At 44.0% G+C, this 19627-nt stretch overlaps 2 protein-coding genes across 3 annotated transcripts in view; both read left to right on the top strand.

Annotated features, from left to right (window-relative positions):
- FRAS1 (Fraser extracellular matrix complex subunit 1) overlaps positions 1-19627 on the top strand; it is a 539698-nt gene that overhangs the window by 512277 nt on the left and 7794 nt on the right. Inside the window, exons 67-73 of one of the 2 annotated variants that reach the window (XM_088481449.1) lie at positions 908-1058; positions 1345-1452; positions 4125-4142; positions 4553-4712; positions 5169-5285; positions 7513-7679; positions 11896-12101. In XM_088481449.1, the coding sequence (XP_088337575.1) occupies positions 908-1058; positions 1345-1452; positions 4125-4142; positions 4553-4712; positions 5169-5285; positions 7513-7679; positions 11896-12101 (927 nt within the window). The remainder of the gene's footprint in view (positions 1-907; positions 1059-1344; positions 1453-4124; positions 4143-4552; positions 4713-5168; positions 5286-7512; positions 7680-11895; positions 12102-19627) is intronic. The other variant, XM_088481448.1, reaches the window with a different exon arrangement.
- Positions 16692-19048, top strand: LOC148513727 (lamina-associated polypeptide 2-like). Its single transcript, XM_088481452.1, has 2 exons — positions 16692-16775; positions 18167-19048. The coding sequence occupies exons 1-2, from the start codon at positions 16692-16694 to the stop codon at positions 19046-19048; spliced, it is 966 nt and encodes a 321-aa protein (XP_088337578.1).

Genomic DNA, 19627 nt, shown 5'->3' with positions numbered 1-19627 from the left:
CTGCAGATTTACTAAGGTCAAAACCGCCGTCAAAACACATTTTAGAATAGAAAAGAACAGGGCTAGTACTAAAATGACAAGTCAGCGGTTTTGGTGTCATTTAGAAACCACGGTCAAACCGTCACTAAAACGTCGGGGTTTAGTACCCGCCGCTTAGTAAATTTTGCCCTTTATGTGAGTGAATTAGAAATAACACTGCGTTAACCAAGCACACCACTTTTTAGTATTTTGTGATACATATATGTTGGATTCACACTTTACATTTTGTAGCTTTAAAATATGTATTTTCTTTTGATTAAAATGCTGCTTTTAATAACTTGCCTGTGATCACTGTTAGATACCTGAGACCTCCTGCAAACATAAGCTGTATCAGGAGATCTTTGTAGTCTGTAATCACAGAATGTATTTCTAAAACAAAGCCAGTCCGGAAGTGAGACTTCAGCTCAGATGTTTATCAGTAACAACGGGAAAGATGTTTCTAGTCAGCTCCACTGATTTATTTACACATATCAAACATTATACATTCCTATGCAAAGTTCAGACATTATTTAACATAATTACAATTTGAGTTCAGGCATGAACAGTGCAGAAATAAATATTGTTTTCCCGTGCCAATTTTACGATGTATGTAGGCGAACCATTTGGATGACAGATAGTTTGCAGTTCGTCCTTCGTTTTCAAATAGGCTAGTTTGGAGACATATTGCGCAGTATTCTAACGTGATCCTGTTACAATAATACGTAGCAGAGATATTTTGTACATTTAAATATACTTTCATGAATATAACAATATGGCAGAAGTATGGTTCATATTAGTTTTAATAACCTATCCGTTACCATTACTGAATTACAAATGCATTTATTATAATGATATTATATTTACACATGCTTTTACTGATCCTTGGTAGGTGAGAGACTCAGCCCAGTCTTTCCTGACAGTCCACGTGCCCCTCTATGTCTCCTATATCTATGTGACTGCGCCACGGGGCTGGGCCTCCTTGGAGCACCACACAGAGATGGAGTTCTCCTTCTTCTATGACACTGTTCTCTGGAGGACAGGTAAGAGGCCCTGGCCTGCTATAGACACATAGCAATATAGCGCACATGTCAGTCACAAATGTTTTCAGGAGACTTTGTTGTCTAGAGAGAAAGATGGCATTTCTGGTTTTGTATAATACAGACACTTACACTGCTTCTTTATATACATACATACACAAAAGCTAATCTAATGTAATAGCAAATGCCACAAGAATTGGTGTATTCACTACATGTATAAAGTTTGCCCTCGGTTATGCCTGGATGAATGTGGTGGCATGTGACTGATTATATTCATGTTATGACGCAGGTATTCAGACAGACAGTGTTCTATCTGCCAGGCTGCAGATCATAAGAATATATATTCGTGAAGACGGTCGTCTGGTCATCGAGTTTAAAACTCATGCTAAATTCAGAGGTACGTCTTATTTTACTATGGTATTTTGCCATCCGACATGATTATTTTTTGCAGCTGTGTTTGATTTTCATAACCTAACAAATATATTTGTAATACTTCAGTTTCTGTTACATTATCCACTATCTTATTCAGTGACAGACTGCACTATTTTTACTGTGCATAACCTGCATCCAGAAGATTGAAACAAATAAAACTTGCCCCTGGTGCAGGAAAATGTACAAAAAAAGAGTTAAAAAAAAAATTTCAGTAGAAAAAGCCGCCACCCGGGAAGCCAACCGACCAGGGTTTTTCCTGGGAAGGACCCGGGTAAGGCTCAGTGTAAACAGGTAACCCATGTCCGAGACCTGTTTACAGCAGGGGGAGACCCGCATTCTGGCGCAAGGAGATGATGTCATCTCCAAGCACTGGCACTGCTCCCTTCTGCATTGTGACTATCGCTGATCTGTAAATAATTTGGAATGGCGCCGCAATGTAAAAGTGGTATGTCCTGTGCTTGTCCTGGAGATACTCATAACACCTAATCAGAGGCTATTCTGGCTGCTGTGTTCCTAAGAACTAGCACTACAGCCTATAGATTATCTTCCACTCTTGTGCAATTTACAAAATATCAGCTTTATACCATTTTGCTGCAATAGAATGTCTCTCATTTGTCATGAGTGCACTTTATGTGTGACCGCTAATGAATCTAATGTTGATAGGTGATATATGTGCTTTTCCATCTGCCAGTATGGATTGCATTTATTTTATTGCATTTTATCACTCTATTTTATGTGTCTTTTTATTATTCCTTAATTTCTTAATTGATTAATTAAAATTTCTTGGGGCCATTCATAAAGGTAATGCAGGAGATATCACGAATATGTCCTGCTTACCTTTAAGTCCCGATCTGGCTGCTGTTCCCATGGGGACCTAAATTTATCAAGCTCAGAAAATACTAATTATTAAACTATGTTACACTGCCTGTTAGGGTAACAGCGTTTCGCGTGCAGATACACCCGCACTGGCTCACAGAACATAGGCATGCTGCATATCATTTTAATCAGCAGAAGCTGCTTGTGCTATCTAAAACTAAAACTAGGTAAAAACTTGCATAAAATACGCTCACGTTACCAAGTCACGCCATGGCATGGCGCAACTTGAAGGCCTATTTAATGTGCATGGAGACTGGATGTATGAGGACCCATCTGTATATGTATTTGTATAAATAACAGAATTCACATACCACCAAGTGATTTATTTTTAATCCAGTAGTGAAGATTTAAAAACTAAAGAAAAAAAAAATCCTCTCCTTCCACGATACAAACCCCAGACCCAAAGGTGCAAGGTGCTGATCTTAACCACTAGCACACAAACACTAGCCATGTAGAGAGCTGCACCTGTCGTGTATGTGATGTGAAGTGTACGAATTAAACCAGGCAAAAAAGACTCCTCCAGGCAGCAACTCAGATCCGATGCAGACGTAGGATTGAATCAACATTGCGACCATCGGTTGAGATGTTTGCGGCATGAACCATCTGAGTAAGCCTAAGCTTTCTCAGAATAGCCACCTCCTGCCCACAGACATTGGCCTCTGCCCTCCCATATAATGGGGCAGATGCCCCCGTTTTCTGGGAACGCAGACTGCACCGCCTCTTACCCGCTCCCAAACGGACATGCCGCTGCTCAGTAATCAGCATGTGCGCAGTACAGATTCTACGCATGCCTCCGATCATTAAACATTGGAGTTGTGTGTAAACCATTGTGTTTATGCAGTGCTATTTTACAGCAGGAACAAGCAGGAATTTCTGAACCTCATTAACTAAGACGGACCAAAATTAATTTTTCATAAGATACGTTTTATTTTAAAGGCTCTTTTGAGTGCCGCCTTTTCTAAATACTACATATATATGTATAAATAATAGATATATAAGTATATATAATTGTTTTTCTATAGCTCAACCCTCAGTAGCTCCTCCCACAGTTCCTGAACCTATTTTTTCCAGAAAAATAGGCCTGGGTTTATGTACAACTCTGATTCAGGCCTATGTGCAATGCGAATATACACAAGATAAGCTCTGCAATGTGCATATGTTCAGGGTTGTTTTAACAGCAGTGTGGACCCTGGGCAAAGCAATGCACTGGGGCCCCTGCCCACCCAAAATGTAAATGGTCAATAAAATTAAATCCTCCTGCATGCTCATCAGACCTCGCACACATGCAGAGAGACTCTGTCTGACTGGTCTGAAGCCGGCGGATGAAGTGAAACTGGGACAGAGGTGAGTACTCGTCACCGGGGGGGAGGTTAGATCAGAATACAGTGCATTGGTGGCCAGCTTATAAAAATCTCACAAATTTACCAACTGGCCGCGGCTGCAGGGGGGCGGGTTGGCGGGCCCCTACAAGCTTCGGGCCCTTGGGCAACTGCCCAACAAGCCTAATGGAAGAGATGGCCCTGCATATGTTCAACTCTACATCAACCCCCAAATGCTATATTTCAGCAAAATCAGCAGATGTGTGATTGGCTTACTGTTTTATAGCTAAAAACTGAAAATGTAAGCATTCACACTCATGCATTGCCAGTCACAGACAATGTAACTGAATCTTAATTATCTGCCAGTGGAAAGTTATAGAGGTAACTGTAATTATTTGTGATGAAAGCTTAGGAAATAATTATACTTTACTTTGTAATAAAGCTGCAGTGGGAAGTTCGGGTAAGACTGAACAACTTATTTACCTTAATGCTTTGTATGTGCATGTAGGACTAAACAAAGTGTAGGGAAATGAACACTAAAGAAAGCGTTCAATTATTCTGTCAGGCGTGATTCATTTTGAGAATGAATCTTTTCTTAGGCTGTTTTGTGTTAAGCTACTATAAAAATGTATTTTTAAGAATATGAAGGCTGCAGAAATGAATTCTCAAAGGCAGTTCATTAAGAATATTAAGCTAAATTTAAGACACCTATTTTACCTTTTAGTTTATTATTTCTAGGGTTAATGGCATAAAAGGACAGGTGGCATTTCTTTTTAGTTTTTAGCTCATGGGCTAATGTGTGCATAACAGATGTATTAGACACGTATGCACTGTAAATATTACTACATACATCTCTCATCTCATCCACAGGTCAGTTTGTTATGGAGCATCACACTCTGCCAGATCTGAAATCCCGTATCATGGCACCTGACCACTTGGGTGGAATTGAATTTGACCTTCAGCCTTTGTGGAGTGCACAAACGTTTGACTCTCCATATCAGCTATGGAGAGCTACCAGCTCATACAGCAGGTGTGGGGCTTGTACTCCATGTTGTGTCGCATGTGTCCACAAATTGGGAAAATTAACATCACCTCACATATTAGGGTCAACTCAATTAGCCGCGAGGGGTGCGAACCGGCAAGGGCAACTCATCTCACACCCCTTCTGGCCCTCTCTCAGCCCAAATTTGCGCTAGCAGCCCTATGAGTCTGCATTAGTTTTATGCAAATTCAGGCTGCCGCCGGGCTGTCGTAAAGTGCCGCTGTTGCCGTGTTGACTCTCATCGGCAAGTACATTGCGGCAAATTGGATTGACACCATAGTATAAGAGTAATGTAACAATTTGATAAACAGTTGCCTTTACTTACAGTATTTGGAAAAGTTGGAATACTGTACTGTACAAGGCAAATGTTTAACCTGCATACAGCCCTCATTTGTAATTATGTAATCATATATCTTTCATTATTAATGCTGCCTCTGTTTTCAGGAAAGATTACTCAGGAGAATATACCATCTACCTGATCCCTTGCACTGTGCAACCCACGCAGCCCTGGGTTGACCCTGGAGATAAACCTTTGGCCTGCACTGCCCATGCACCAGAAAGGTCAGACAGTTGTCATTGCTGTAGTATGTAACACGTGTGTGTGTGTGTGTGTGATATCAGCAACTTTATTATATGCATCCACTTATATCTCAGCCTTAGTTTCTCTTTAAGAAAAGAGATTATAGTCACAGGCTCTGAAATGTAGGCTATCTGCTATACTCGAATGTGATGACAAGGGGTATAGTTCCATGTTGCTGTTTAGAAGGTTGCGAACCAAAGTGAATGACAAAAGAAAAAATAACAATTCTGTGGTCAACCCAAATCAATAACTGTACATGATTGTGGTAATATAAACGGCCATGTGCCGAACACAATATATTGAGAATGATGAATAATAAATAAATAATATATCGTGTGTGTGTGTATGTATATATATATATATATATATATATATATATATATATGTTTGTTTAAAACACAATTATGCCATATGATGATCAATAAATATATCAATATAATAATTATATAATATCAGTAACAATACATAAGTGATAAACTAAACTAGTAAACATAAAATAATAAATAAAAAATTACACTGATGTGAATTAAATCAAAAATATTTGTATATTAAGAACACCACAATTAATAAAAGGTAGTTCTAACGGAATGATCCATCCATATCCAATTGTGCAAAACTGACAGGCATAATAAGAAGAAGCAATGTTAATTCTTCATTATAATCAGTTTGTCTAAGTGGTAAAGTTTTGTCAGCAAATATATGTTTCTTTATGTTCCGTTCTGGTCTGCATGACAAGGGAGACAACAGACTTGAGAGACACTTAGGTTTGCATCCAAATCAGGTGGTACCTGAATAGATGGTTCGTTATATTCAGCGCTCAGATGTGACCACCAGATGCAGAGATGTATTATGTATAATGCTGAGTAATAACAATCACTGTGCCCCACACTCTCACTGGGGGCCAGTGGGCTGTTTTGTAGGTGAAAAAAAACTAGGCACTCACTGCTGCAGCAGCTTAAAAATAAAAGTCACCACCTCTCCAGCTGAACAGCCGGGAGCTCCCGGTTTGGCCAACAATATTCTTTCCCACCTTGTCTCTAATGGAAGCGGTGAGGTGCGGAGGATCCTGTCTCCTGGTGTGGCAGTGTCCACCTGCTCTCACCTAATCTCCGATGATGGAGCAATAATGGGGGTCTGGTCTCCCGTGAATAACGATGTCTGTCCGTTCCCACTGCGTCCTCAGATAGGAAGCCGGTGTGAGGTGCCTGCCGTGTGTGGCCAGGCTGGTGTCCTCAGTTTAATAGTAGAGCAATGTCAGTAGACTGCTTCCAGAGCTGACAAAGTGGAACAAGCTCATTAACCGGACAGCGCTGCAGGAACGCAGAATAAATTTCACTTCAGTGTTCAAAATGCAACAAGTGTGAGATTTCTAACGCGTTTCTTCCCATAGGGAGGGGTTTCCCTTTAAGATGTAAATAATCAATATAGTGCTACAAGGGCCTAACAAAGTACAGAAACAGAAACCGTATAAACAAAACAAGTTCAAAGTGACTTACATTACAGAACATTGCAGAATATGGACAAGGTATATAGAGAACCTAAGGGTTTGATGCTGTTGAAGGCAGTGGGGAGAAGATGATAGTTTAAGTAAGGGAAGGAGTAACACATGAGGGAAGAGAGCCTTGCATGTGAGAGTTTACAATCTAAAATGGAGGGGCAGACAGAAAGGAGTGACACAGATGTGGGACTCGGGAGACAATGAGGAAGGAGCATGGGGCAGTGGGTTAGGATGAGAGTTGGATGACTTTGATGAAGTAGTGGGTCTTGAGAGCCCGTTTTAAGTTTTGTAGAGAGATGGAGAGTGATACAGAGAGGGAAAGAGTTCTCCACAATACATAAATATCTATCTGCTAGCAGGGAAACGTCCTGAAAATATCTAGGGATAGTAGTAAATTAGTCTTCAAATTTCAGACGTTACAGGGAAACGTCCTGAAAATATCTAGGGATAGTAGTAAATTAGTCTTCAAATTTCATAGTAAGTGCAGTATTCTTCACTAGGGGTCCTGAATTACTGGGTGGCACAAGGTCACTGGATGATCTCTGCAAGGACTGTTTCTGCATCCATGACTTGTGCCTGTGGTAAGAGTGTGACTAGAAGTGTACATAGTAAGGAATGGGATTTCTAATATGTATAGGAATGCAAATGTTATAATGCATGATGTCAGAGTTTTCTTTTATCTTATACTATTTTTCTCTTCATCTTTTCAGATTTCTCATTCCTATTGCCTTTCAGCAGACTAATCGCCCAGTGCCTGTAGTGTATTCATTAAACACAGAATTTCAGTTGTGTAACAATGAAAAGATTTTCTTAATGGACCCAACCAAGACAGAAATGTCCCTGGCAGAGATGGACTATAAAGGAGCCTTCTCCAAAGGTAAAGTCTTGTACACATGGCAAGGCGTTCTTATGGGATAAATATTTTACAGAACTGAGGGGTAAATGTATTATAGTGCATTGCACGTTATAACTCTTCCTGCTTTGCCTCTTAATCAAGGCAAAGCAGGAAGCACTACCGATGACATGTATGAACATCTCATCTGCCGTACTGGGGGAGTGAAAACTCCCCCCTCTGGCGATCCCTGCCTGAGTATACTAGGCTGATGCGCTGTCTCACTTCCCGGCCGGCTCCACTGGGCATGCGTGGAATCTCGCAAACATCGCAAATTCCAGCGTGCAGCTCCTGGAGCTGGCAGTCGCCGCTGCAGGGACAGTGCTGTCCCTGCTGTGTTGGTAGGGCAATGACAGCTACAGTTGTCGATATCGATAGCTGCAGCTGTCGAAACGATCAGTGCCACTGACCATTCATACATATCTTGTAGATAGCAGCGCCGATAAGGACAGGGACGCCCCTGTCATTTAACATAGGACACCTCAATAATACATGGGGAAGAAGTGGCATCAGCACACATAACGTGCACTGAGACCACTTCTTCCCCATATCACCAGATAATACATCTCCCCCTGAATGTTCATAAATGCTATGTACAGTAAGTTGGAATGTTTGAAACATTCATTCTCACCACCCCACAGAGAGAGCATGGTCTAAGGTGGTGAATTATCTGATCATTGCTAATCTAAAGTCCATTACTTACTTCTTATTCTTCTGGATCTCTCTGCTGCATTTGACACTGTTGACTACTCTCTTCTCATACAAACACTACAATCCCTAGGTCTTCAGGACAAAGCCCTATCCTGGTTCTCATCCTACTTATCAAATCGCTCCTTCAGTGTTAGCTTCTCTAGATCCACCTACTGTTCACTTCCTCTATCAGTTGGCGAACCACAAGACTCAGTTTTAGGACCTCTGCTTTTCTCTATCTATACCACGTCTATTGGCAAACTATTCATCTCTTTCGGATCTCATACCTATCCTCTCCAGATTTCTCAACATCCGTGTTGGTCCGAGTTACTGAATGTTTTTCTGTCATTTCATCTTGGATAGCATCTCGCCACCCAAACTTAACCTTTTCAAAACAGAATTAATAATATTTCCACCTACCAAAAGTAACTTACCTACCTGATATATCTCTATCACTGTCGATATAGTTATACGACAATCAGCCCAGCCCCTCGCTGCTTAAGTCTCATCTTTGACTCTGAATTGTCCTTTATTCCCCACATTCAATCTGTTTTCAAATCCAGTTACATATATCTAAAAAACATATCCAGAATATGGCCATATCTTACTCAAGACACTGTAAAAACTCTCATTTATGCACTCATTATCTCCTGCATTGAGTATTGTAATAGTTTCCTTACTGGTCTTCCCCAAAACAGACTTTCATCCCTACAATCTATATTGAATTCAACTGTTAGACTGATCTTCCTTTCAAAATATTCATTTTCTGCTGCTCCACTGCCAGACCCTGTATTTTAACAAATTCAATATAAAATACTTCTACTTACACATAAGGCTATTAACCAAATTACACCAGCATACATATCTCCCACCCTGACCTCTCCGCTCAAAGACCTGCTTCTCTCATCCACACGCATTACTTGCTCCCATTCGAGGTCACAGGCCTTTTTTTTGGAATGCCCTCCTACACACAACAACTTTCCTCTAGTCTCCAAATCTTCAAGCATTCCCTGATAACTCACCTCTTCAGGCAAGCTTATCAAGTTCCAGAACCACCCATGTACCCTCCATAAGCTATGCTTCCGCATTACATCCCCTCTATAAAATGCACACTTAACTTTACACATTTTCCCTTTCTACACTCACACATCCCGCTGACCCCAGGCCAACATTCCTGTGTGACTGGATCATACAGCCCACGAAGGACCTCTGCAATGTGGCTGATCCAATATGCAATATGTAGCACTTATCCTTGTGTAACAGTGAATATTTCCCTGTAGATTATAAGCTTGTGAGTAGGGCCCTCTGAAAGGTATATTTACTAAAAATCATGTCTGTCCGAGTTTTAACACACTGTGCATCGCAGGGACACGAGTACGTTTTTCTCAAACAAATTCACAAATTTAATAAGAATCGTGTTTTGCGATGGTGTGTTTGCTAGTGTGTGAGTTCAGTCGTATTTGGACTGAAATGAATAGAGCTGCCTGTGAGCTGTGTGTTCAGCAGAAGCACTGTACAGATCAGTGTGAGTGATTTGTGCAGTGCTTCTGTCTGTGCGCTATAGTGTAAAACAGTGGTTTCCAAACTTGGCCCTCAAGACACCCTAATAGCCCCCAGTTTTCAAGAATATCCAAGGCTGCACACAGATGATTTGATCAAAATGAATGAAGTACTTATTAAGCCACCTGGGCACAAGCATGGATATCCATAAAAAATGTACTGGACTAAACATTTTTGATCCCATTCTGGTCCTGGAAAAACAGTGTGGGTTTCCCCTGCATTTCCTGTAACCAGCACTGGGCTCAAACAGCCGGGGGTTAATGCCGCAGCAGGGGGGGGGGGCAGTTTGAGGTCCCCCTGCTTCAGCATTCTGCACCCCCAAACTGGTCACCCCAGCCTTGACATTCCTTGGAGGGTGAAGCCCGGGGCTCTTCCATGTACCGCTGGTGGCGTTGGGTGCAGGGGTAATGGGTTAAATTTAGTAATAATATTGTTCTTCACAGGGGGACTACAGGTCCCAACAAGCCTGCTCTGCGGCCACTGGCACCTGTACCCCCACTGTGAAGAAAATATTTTAAAAGAGACAGTACATGGTTCCCGCTATTTTAAAACTTTATTACAAATTAACTCACTCATTTCCTCACCCGCACTCACACTACTGACCTACTCCCTTGGGCTGGTCAATCCTCTTCTCTATGTGGAATCCGGTCTTCTTACAATAACAAAACTAATTGCCTCGACCCCAATGACAACTATACTGTCTGCACAGTAAAATGCTACCCGACAGACAGAGACCCCACAAGGTTTCCTGAGTCTGTCTGCTCTTATCCAATCAATGGGTGTTGTCATAGTAACTAGCCGCTGATTGGGCTGCAAAATGCTTTGGCAGGGGGGACCCCACGCTGTGTGTCCCCCCCCCTGCTGTGGTATTACCCCCCCTGCTGGTTGAGCCCGGTGCTAGTCACTGGAGATACGGGGAAACCTCATGCCATTTTTCCCCCGATTTTTCCAGGACCAGAACGGGCTCAAAAGTCCGGTGCTGGTTTTAAATGTAAGACTTTCTTTACACTATAGTGCACAGAAGCACTGCACAGATCACACAGAGCCCGAGTTTGCTCCATTTACGATAGTGGGCCTGATTCAGCACGGATCGCAACTGCAATTGCAGCTGCGTAATCACACGCAATGAATCTGCAAAAGTATGCTAATGTCTGCCATCGCTCAGCCAGCACAGAGAAGCCTACTTCTGCCTTCTCACATCCGTAATACCTCGCAGTCCTGCGTATACAACGGTAACATCTGATAACATTGGCCCATCACGCACAATTACAGCAGGTCTGACCTGTCTCAGAATTTGCAAGTCTTGTTGCACGCAGTGAGTACTCAAGCTGCGTAGTGGCTAATTCATGCATGCCCATGCAACGGTGTTCAAACAGACAGGCATCTCTGCGATTCTCCAACCACTCCCCTGTCACCACCCACAAACGCTCACGGCCTTCACTCCCTCTGCAATGGATTCCACAGTGCGTCCGTAAAAGCAGTGCGATCACCACTCACACGCAGTGTGGTGCATACACATGCACAGTACGCAGCAATCAGCAGATCTGCGTACGTTGTTGCAATTGCGATCCATGCTAAATCAGGCCCAGTGTTTGCAAACACGATTCATGGTAAATCCCTGTGTTGTATTCCTGTCTATAGAAAGAATTTGCAAGTTGTTTCGATGGTGTATTGACTTTTATTTGTGTGTTCAGCCGTGTTTTGCAGATCAAATCGTGTCTTTACACCCTTGTTTGCATTTTGTAAATCTCTGTGTTTGAAAAGCAGTGAATACAATCTCAGGCAGACACGATTCTTAATAATTAAATACCCTTAGTCTGTGTGTTATTACCAAGTCTTGTTTTATTAATGTTCTATTACTGTTTTGTTCCCAATTGCAAAGCTCAATGGAATATGCTGGCACTATATAAGTAATTGATAATAAATAATAAGTGTTCAATCTCTTCTGTAGGCCAAACCCTGTATGGGAGAGTTCTCTGGAATCCGGACCAGAACCTCAATTCCGCATACAAGCTGCAATTGGAAAAGGTTTATCTCTGCACTGGGAAAGATGGATATGTGCCTTTTTTTGACCCAACTGGAACCATTTATAATGAAGGGCCTCAGTATGGTTGTATACAACCTAATAAGAACTTAAAGCATCGGTTTTTGCTCTTGGTAAGCACTGTATCTTGGACAAATATTTACCATATGGGGAGAGGCTTTTTATAGTGTGACATTGGCAAAACAGCTACAGAATGAAGATCCAAAATCCTAGTTTACAGCTCGAAATCTTGTTTTTATCCTATATATGAAATAGTGAAACTGGGACTTTCCAGTGTTGTCTCTATATTACACCTGTTTCTTATAGTTGTGTTTTTACTATAGTATATGTAAGTCATGTTTAGGTCACTATGTAATCAAGTCTGTATGAAGCCTAAATACAGAAAGATAGACTGAAATGTATATCACATAGATTACATTTCTCAGAAGAGTCTTGGCTTGTTCTTAGGAATCATTTATTTAGCAACTTCTTTAGGGAACACTACTAACCTTGGGGTACTGAGGGCACAATGCAGGATTTAGCAAATGGCTATAAATCGTTGGTAATTTAGGTCCTTTTTTATAAATAAATAATATTTCTGGTCTAATTGGCATAGCAGCATTGTGTAACATTCCATCTTCATGATTTGAGTAATTGGTCAGACTTTGTTTTTCTGTTGCCAATGTTCTTCTGGTCCCTTAGAAGGGCCAGGCATTAGGTGGCCACAGTCTGGTCAGGCATAACTTGGGGGCTCCGGGATGTATTCCAACAGGATTATGTCTCTGTCTTTCATTTTCAGTGCCCTGCATCCAGATCTCCCAGTTGGCTAGAGCTTCCTGATGTTGAATTATAGAGCCCTAGCTGGGTGGATTCCATGTGCATAATTATAATAAGTTTCAGTGTATAGTGGTCGGTCTCCAAAATAGTTGGCTTTGGTTAATGTTTTTTGTCTCAAACAGCTGTGTTGAGTGTACCCTCCCCTAGGGTCTGCTATGGGACATGCCCAACTTTAGTAGTGTCCCCCAAAGAGTATGTAAGAGAAAACAGGATTTTGTATCACAAAATCCTATTCTCTAAATCATTGTTTCTCAAACCCGGTCTAACAGTGCATGTTTTTAAGACTATGTAGCTGGAGCACATTAAGTATGGAACATTATTTGACTAGCACAATATATCTACAGGTGGCACTAAAAGTTCCTGAGGATACCTTGAAAATAGACACTGTAAAGGTTCCAAGAGGGCAGATTTTGAGAAACACTGTTCTAAGGGCCTGATTCAGCTTGGATCGCAGTTGCTAATATGCACGCGATCGGGCGATTGTAGCGTACTGCGCATGCATGTGCATCGCAGTGCGAGAACTGCCACTGCGATCGGGACTGCGATTGCAGCGGCTACGCAGATCCATCGCAGAGTGATTGTCTGGAAGTACCATTTGTGGGTGATGAGGGGAGGGTGGTCAGACGAACGCAGACCCACCAGTGCATTTCAACGCCGTTGCAGGGGCGGGCATAAATTAGCCACTGCAATACCATACGCAGCCTGAGGCCTCATAGAGTGCGCTGAAGTTAGCAATTCCTGAGTGAGGTCTGACCTGCCTTAACTGTGCGTATGGGTCTGATGGCACTCGATTACACCAATGTTTTTGCAGTCTTGCTAACAAATACAGATGTGCGTGTAGGTGAAGTGGGCGTCCTTATGTGGTGCTGCGGCGGCATTGGATCGCTATGGATTAGCATGCTATCGTAGTTTAACTTTGTACGTACGCTATATTGCGATCCGTAGTGAATCAGGCCCTAAATCCACTTGGACAATATTATGGTCCCACCCTTCATGGCTCTGTGGTTACCGTAAATGTTACATTACAATTCTTTATTCTAGTCATATCCGGAAGTTTTTGTTAGAAAAGAACTAAGAAGCTAATGCACGGATGGGGTAATATAGGGGAAGAGCTGCAGTAAAAACAAGTTTTAGCAGTTCCAGTGCCAAATCCTGCCATGCACCCTCTGTACCCCAAGTTAAGAGAAAATAATTTAAAAGGAAGTACAGAAATACAATACATTTTTTATAGAATACAAACATAATATAAAGCTCAGAGAAAACATGTGCACTTATGTATGTAGGCAATGAGCACAGCCCTCTTGGATCTCTCATCTTTCCTTTCAGACCTATTCAAACTGTTATTACCATGTGGCTCCCATCTCTTGGTGCACAGTGTTGTTTGTGTGTTGTCGCTACAGATTCAGTTATTCGCCCCATCATAGAATACATTTGCACACAAATACGCAGTTTTCCATAAATGAGCAAGTCCTGTTTGTTGCAGATGGCCAGAACAAAATATTAACAGAATAACAATGTTAGGGAACTAAATTTATTTTGGGGAGTCCATCTCTACTTACATGTTAAACTATTCCACTTTACACTACTCTGCCAAAGATTGAACGATATCAATGATATTTATGGAATTCAGATGTGTAAAATAGACTATACTATAACTGTGTTTTCTATACACACAGTCTAGTAGTATTTATATAGTACTTCATCTGTAGCTCCTGTCATGTTCAATGTGCTGTGTACACTGAGGACCTGATTCAGAGCCAGACGCTCTGACAGAGCGCTCGCTCTGAATCAGGGCCGTCCCTCTGAATTTAAGAGCGGTCTCCTGGCCGCTCGCATAGCTGTGGGTGACCACCCACAGCTATAGCGAGCGGCCAAAATGATGGTCGCGACGGTCAAGACCATCACGACCATCGGGCTTGCGACGAGACCCTTGCGGTAGGGACTCGCTGCCGCAAGTCCTGGAGTGCTTTTGGCTCTATCAGAGCCAAAAGCACTCCCACTGACATCACTAGTGATGTCAGTGGGGCCAGCCCCAGACGGTCTGCGTTCCCATGGGAACGCCTCCGTCTGGGCAGCCATGCCCCCGGCATGCCCACCAAAGGGGGCGTGCTGTCAATCACCACCGACAGTACGGCCCCTTTGGTGCGAGACCCATAACGACAGCTTGGCCATCGTTATTCGGGTCATGCGCATGCACACTTGGGCAACATCGACCCGCCTGCGAGCGCTCGCTCGCGAGTCTGAATCAGTCCCTGAGTCTTTGGCCTGCGACTATCCCCCATCACCTAAGCATTTAGCATTATCAGATTATATAATGCAAACACTATGGGGCATATTTAATTGTCCGTGGTAAAATTTTAGTGTGCCGCTGTTTTATATAATGTGCCCGTGTGGAAATTCCACTTAGCGTGACTGAGTGCTCCCGCTTACCGCCCAATTCAAGTGTAAAAAGTGGTCGCACAGTAAGTCTCTATGATGTTAGCTGCATTTAGGGCCTGAATTAGATGTGGACGGTATTGCACAGCTACAAGGAAGCAGCTGTGCAATAATATCCAGCTAATATGCTAATGCAGCAGAAGGTGCCTGTAGGAAATAGACATCTCCTGCATGCATCTGCGATCCGAGTGCAGCTCCTGTAGATGCTGCCTCGGGTCACCATTGCGACCATCTGTACGCTTGCAAAGACAGGAGATCTGTGTCCTATGACACAGACCATGGCCTTGGCACTCTCAGGAACGCAGTCTAGCGCCGCCCCCAAACGGGGGTGGCTCGGATCACTGTGACTGTGAATCAGGCCCTAAGTGTCGGGAACAATGGAGATATCGGCCTGTTCCCCAAAAAAGTGCAAACTAACATTGGATAACAGAAGTATAATAGTGCCCAAATGCAAAGTAATTGGGGCTCTTAAAATTTGGTAAATGGCTGGATTTTTTTTTGCATTTTAGGTACATTGAAAAAATTATAGAAAGCAAATAACTGCTTTAGATGAATTTGGGGGTGCATACAAATGCCTGCTAGTTGATTTTTTGCAGCCACTTTAAAAAATTGTTTTTAAAAAAACACCTGTAACTCCCACCTACAAGCTTAAAACACCTGTCCCATCAATACAGCATCCCCATATACTTGTTCCACATCCGTTTACCCATTATTCTGCATTTTGCAGAATATCATCCCAAAAATGGTATGTCGTTATTTGGAAAATTAAGCTAATGAAAACTGTCCAAGTGCCAAATTAATAATGAGTGGGGGCAGGGCCGTAGCTAGGGTAGTGCGGCCGGTGCCATCGCACAGGGCACCACAGGTCAGGGGGCGCTGTTTGGGCCTGTCAAATTTCTGTTTATTATCATTCTTGCTTGTCGCTTCCTCTTATTTCATTCCCAGCATCTCCTGGCCTCCCCAATCTCTTCCCTGGCCCTTCCCCATGAGGCCATGGCCCTTTTTTGGGTGCATTATGTCCCTTTGAAAAATGAGGTGGGCGCCAATGCTCTTTCTCCTTCATCCACTAGGGGACACTGGAGGACTTCAAGACAGTGAGGGTATAGACGGTGCTGTGTGGAGCTGGCACTTTCAATTTAAATGAAGTGTGACTAGCTCCTCCCCTCTATAGCCCCAATAGGCCAGTATTAGTTTGTGCCCGAGTGGGAACAGGTCACTAAAAAGATCTCTCCTGCTCTTAGGGTTAGGATAGGTTTTAATAATAGTCACTTAACCTCTTGTCAAACTGAGGACAGACAGGCAACTACAACTGTAACAGTACAGTAACTGTACAGTAACTACAACTGCCTGTCTGCTACGCGGGACGCTGCCGGAGGGCACCCACTCGCAAGTGCATGCACTTCGCCTGGGGTCCCCGACACCTGAGACCTCAGTCTTCAGGGGGGGGCCACATGCCGCTGCATGCAGCGCGCATTGCGGGCCCCTCAGTCAGAGCCAGCCGCCGGCAGCAGCAGGAAGCCTCCACACGTCTCCCTGTGAGTACAGCTGGCTCCCTGATTAGCAGGGCAGCCAGCTTAGCGCTGACAGAGGCGGGCTCACAGGACCTCCCAGAGAGCGCGCCGACGGCAGTAGAGCCAGCGCGTCTCTCTCTCCAAGTACAGCTGGCTCCCTGATTAGCAGGGAAGCCAGCTTAGCAGGTCAGAGGCGGCTTCTCAGACCCCCCTCAGAGCGCACCAGCGGCAGCTCAGCCGCCAGCGCGCCTCTTTCTCTATGTACAGCTGGTTCCCTGATTAGCAGGGAAGCCAGCTTATGGCTTACAGAGGTGGCCTCACAGACACCAGAGAGCGCGCCAACGGCAGTACAGCCAGCGCGTCTCTCTCTATGTACAGCTGGCTTCCTGATTAGCAGGGAAGCCAGCTTAAGGCTATCAGAGGCGGCTTCCTGTGCGCTCCGGCTCCCTGACTAGCAGGGTAGCCGGCATTGTCCCTGCATTAGGCGGCTCAGCATAATACTGCAGAGGCAGTATATATATATATAAATAATGTGCTGGGTAAAGCACCCGTTTACAAAACGGCGCTAGAATGCAGGGGGCGGAGCTTAGCTCCGACTTCCCTCTCCTGCCTCCCATCAGCCCCAGCGTTTCTCTGCAGACTGCTGGCGGCCATTACAGGGTGAGGCAGCGCTGGACAGCCTATGGACCTGTATGTATTACAGCAGGGGTTTAGGCTGATGTAAAGTGAGCATTTTGGAGCATAATAATAATTAAGCCTTTGCCTGGCATTCTGCCTCTGCTAGGAGCGCTGTTGTGGGCAAGTGTGACCGTCTCCAAACACTCTGTACCCCAGTATATTCTGTTTTTCTTACCCTGTCACTTAACCTCTTTGTGTTTTGTGTGGGGTCTGTATGTAGCATGACTGGCAGGTCTAAGGCTTCGCAAAAGTTATTTACCTGCAAAAAGTGTGCAGTAAAATTTACACAGGGACAGTCATCTACCTCCAGATTGTGTGACGGTTGTTATACGGATAAGCAATCTGCAGAGATGTCAGAACCACCGTCTTGGACGCAGGTTACATCCATTATGTCCTCTCTCTCGGCTGAACTGGAGGCTTCTCGCAGAGAAAGAGAGGCTTACAGGTCAGCTGCTACAGAGGAACCAGCATGTGTGAGATCCCTAGCTGTTTCTATGGAAGGGATTTCTAGAGCCATGACAATGGCGTCCGCTCCGCAGGTCTCTAAAAAGAGATTGTTACCCTCAGTCCTCCATTGGGATGACCCAGAGGAGGAGGAGGAGGAGGATATGCCCGAATTAGAAGAGGGTGAATATGCCCCAGATTCGCCTAAAGAGCCTCTGGAGTCTGATCCTGAACAGGTATCAGAGGGAATAGAAGCCTTGATTGCTGCAATACGACAGGTATTGCACATACAGGAAGAGGACTCAGGTCCTGCAAAACAGTCTTTCTTTCTTAAGAAACAAAGACAAGCTACGGCTTTCCCTATATCGGAAGAGCTGGATTCTCTTCTAACGACAGCCTGGGAACATCCAGATAAAAGATTTCAGATGTCCCGGCGTTTATTATCTTTTTACCCTTTTCCAGCAGATAATAGAAAGGCTTGTGAAACTCCCCCTACGGTAGATTCATCTGTATTGCGATTGTCAAAAAAGACTACGCTCCCTGTTCCTGGAGTCACGTCTTTAAAGGACATGTCCGATCGGAGACTGGAGAGCACTCTTAAGTCCATTTACACCGTTGCAGGGGTGACTCTTCGTCCAGCGATCGTTAGCTGCTGGACTAACAAGGCTATGGAAATTTGGGCTAAGCAATTGGCGGACGGAATGAAAGTTCAACTACCTATGGAGGAACTCATTCCATTTGCAGAACATATAGGTGAAGTGGCAGCTTACCTTGGAGAAGCGTCTAAGGATGTTTGTTCTATTGCCTCCAGAACTTCAGCTCTGGCAATTTCAGCACGGCGGGCGCTGTGGCTCAAAACTTGGCATGCTGACGCGGAATCCAAAAAGGCTGTGGAAGCACTTCCTTTCACTGGACATGTACTATTCGGGGCAGAACTAGATAAATGGATATCTCAGGCTACTGGAGGTAAATCCACTTTTTTACCATCTGCAGCTCCTCCACCTAGACGATCTTACTCAGGACCTCCATTTCGGTCCTTTCGGGCCCCGGGTCGTTCACGTGGTGGTTTCAGAGGATCATCAACGTCCCGTGGTACCAGAGGTCGGGGTAGAACCGCAGCCACCAGATCCTCGAGTCTACAGGAAGTTAAGTCCACTTCTAAACCCAGTGCATGACGGGCTTCCCTCTCACCTGGGGGACCCCAGAGTGGGAGCGCGTCTTCGGGACTTCAGCGAGGTCTGGACGGAAACCTGTGCGGATGCTTGGGTCCGAGATCTAATAATTTGGGGCTACAAGCTAGATTTCCAACTGCAACCCCCAAATCGTTTTTTTACCACAGGTTTGCCAGTTTCCAACGACAGAAGTGTGGTCTTACAGAAAGCAATAGACAGGCTTCTGTCCATGAAAGTGGTAATCCAAGTCCCCAGTCATCAGAAGGGAAAAGGATTTTAATCCAGTCTTTTTGTCTTTCCGAAGCCGGACGGTTCGGTCAGACCCATTCTAAACTTAAAAGATCTCAATCCATACTTACGGATCTTCAGGTTCAAGATGGAGGCTCTTCAGTCGGTAATTGCAGGCTTGGAGGAGGGCGAGTTCATGGTATCTCTAGATATCAAGGACGCCTAACTGCACATTCCCATTTGGCCACCTCACCAGGCTTTCCTGAGATTCGCAGTTCGGGATTCTCATCTCCAGTTTCAGGCCTTGCCCTTTGGCTTATCTTCGGCCCCACGGGTATTCACAAAGGTTATGGC

Source organism: Taudactylus pleione, unplaced genomic scaffold (assembly GCF_031769625.1).
Source record: "Taudactylus pleione unplaced genomic scaffold, aTauple2 ptg000273l, whole genome shotgun sequence".
Classification (NCBI taxonomy): Eukaryota; Metazoa; Chordata; class Amphibia; order Anura; family Myobatrachidae; genus Taudactylus; species Taudactylus pleione.
This window is presented reverse-complemented; position numbering and strand designations above follow the sequence as displayed.

Excerpts from the sequence above, each read along its gene's own strand:
- LOC148513727 (XM_088481452.1), top strand. The coding sequence starts at position 16,692 with ATGCCGCTGCATGCAGCGCGCATTGCGGGCCCCTCAGTCAGAGCCAGC. Across the intron at positions 16,776-18,166 it reads AAGCCTCCACACGTCTCCCT|GAAGAGGACTCAGGTCCTGC; the intron begins GTGAGTACAGCT and ends TTGCACATACAG.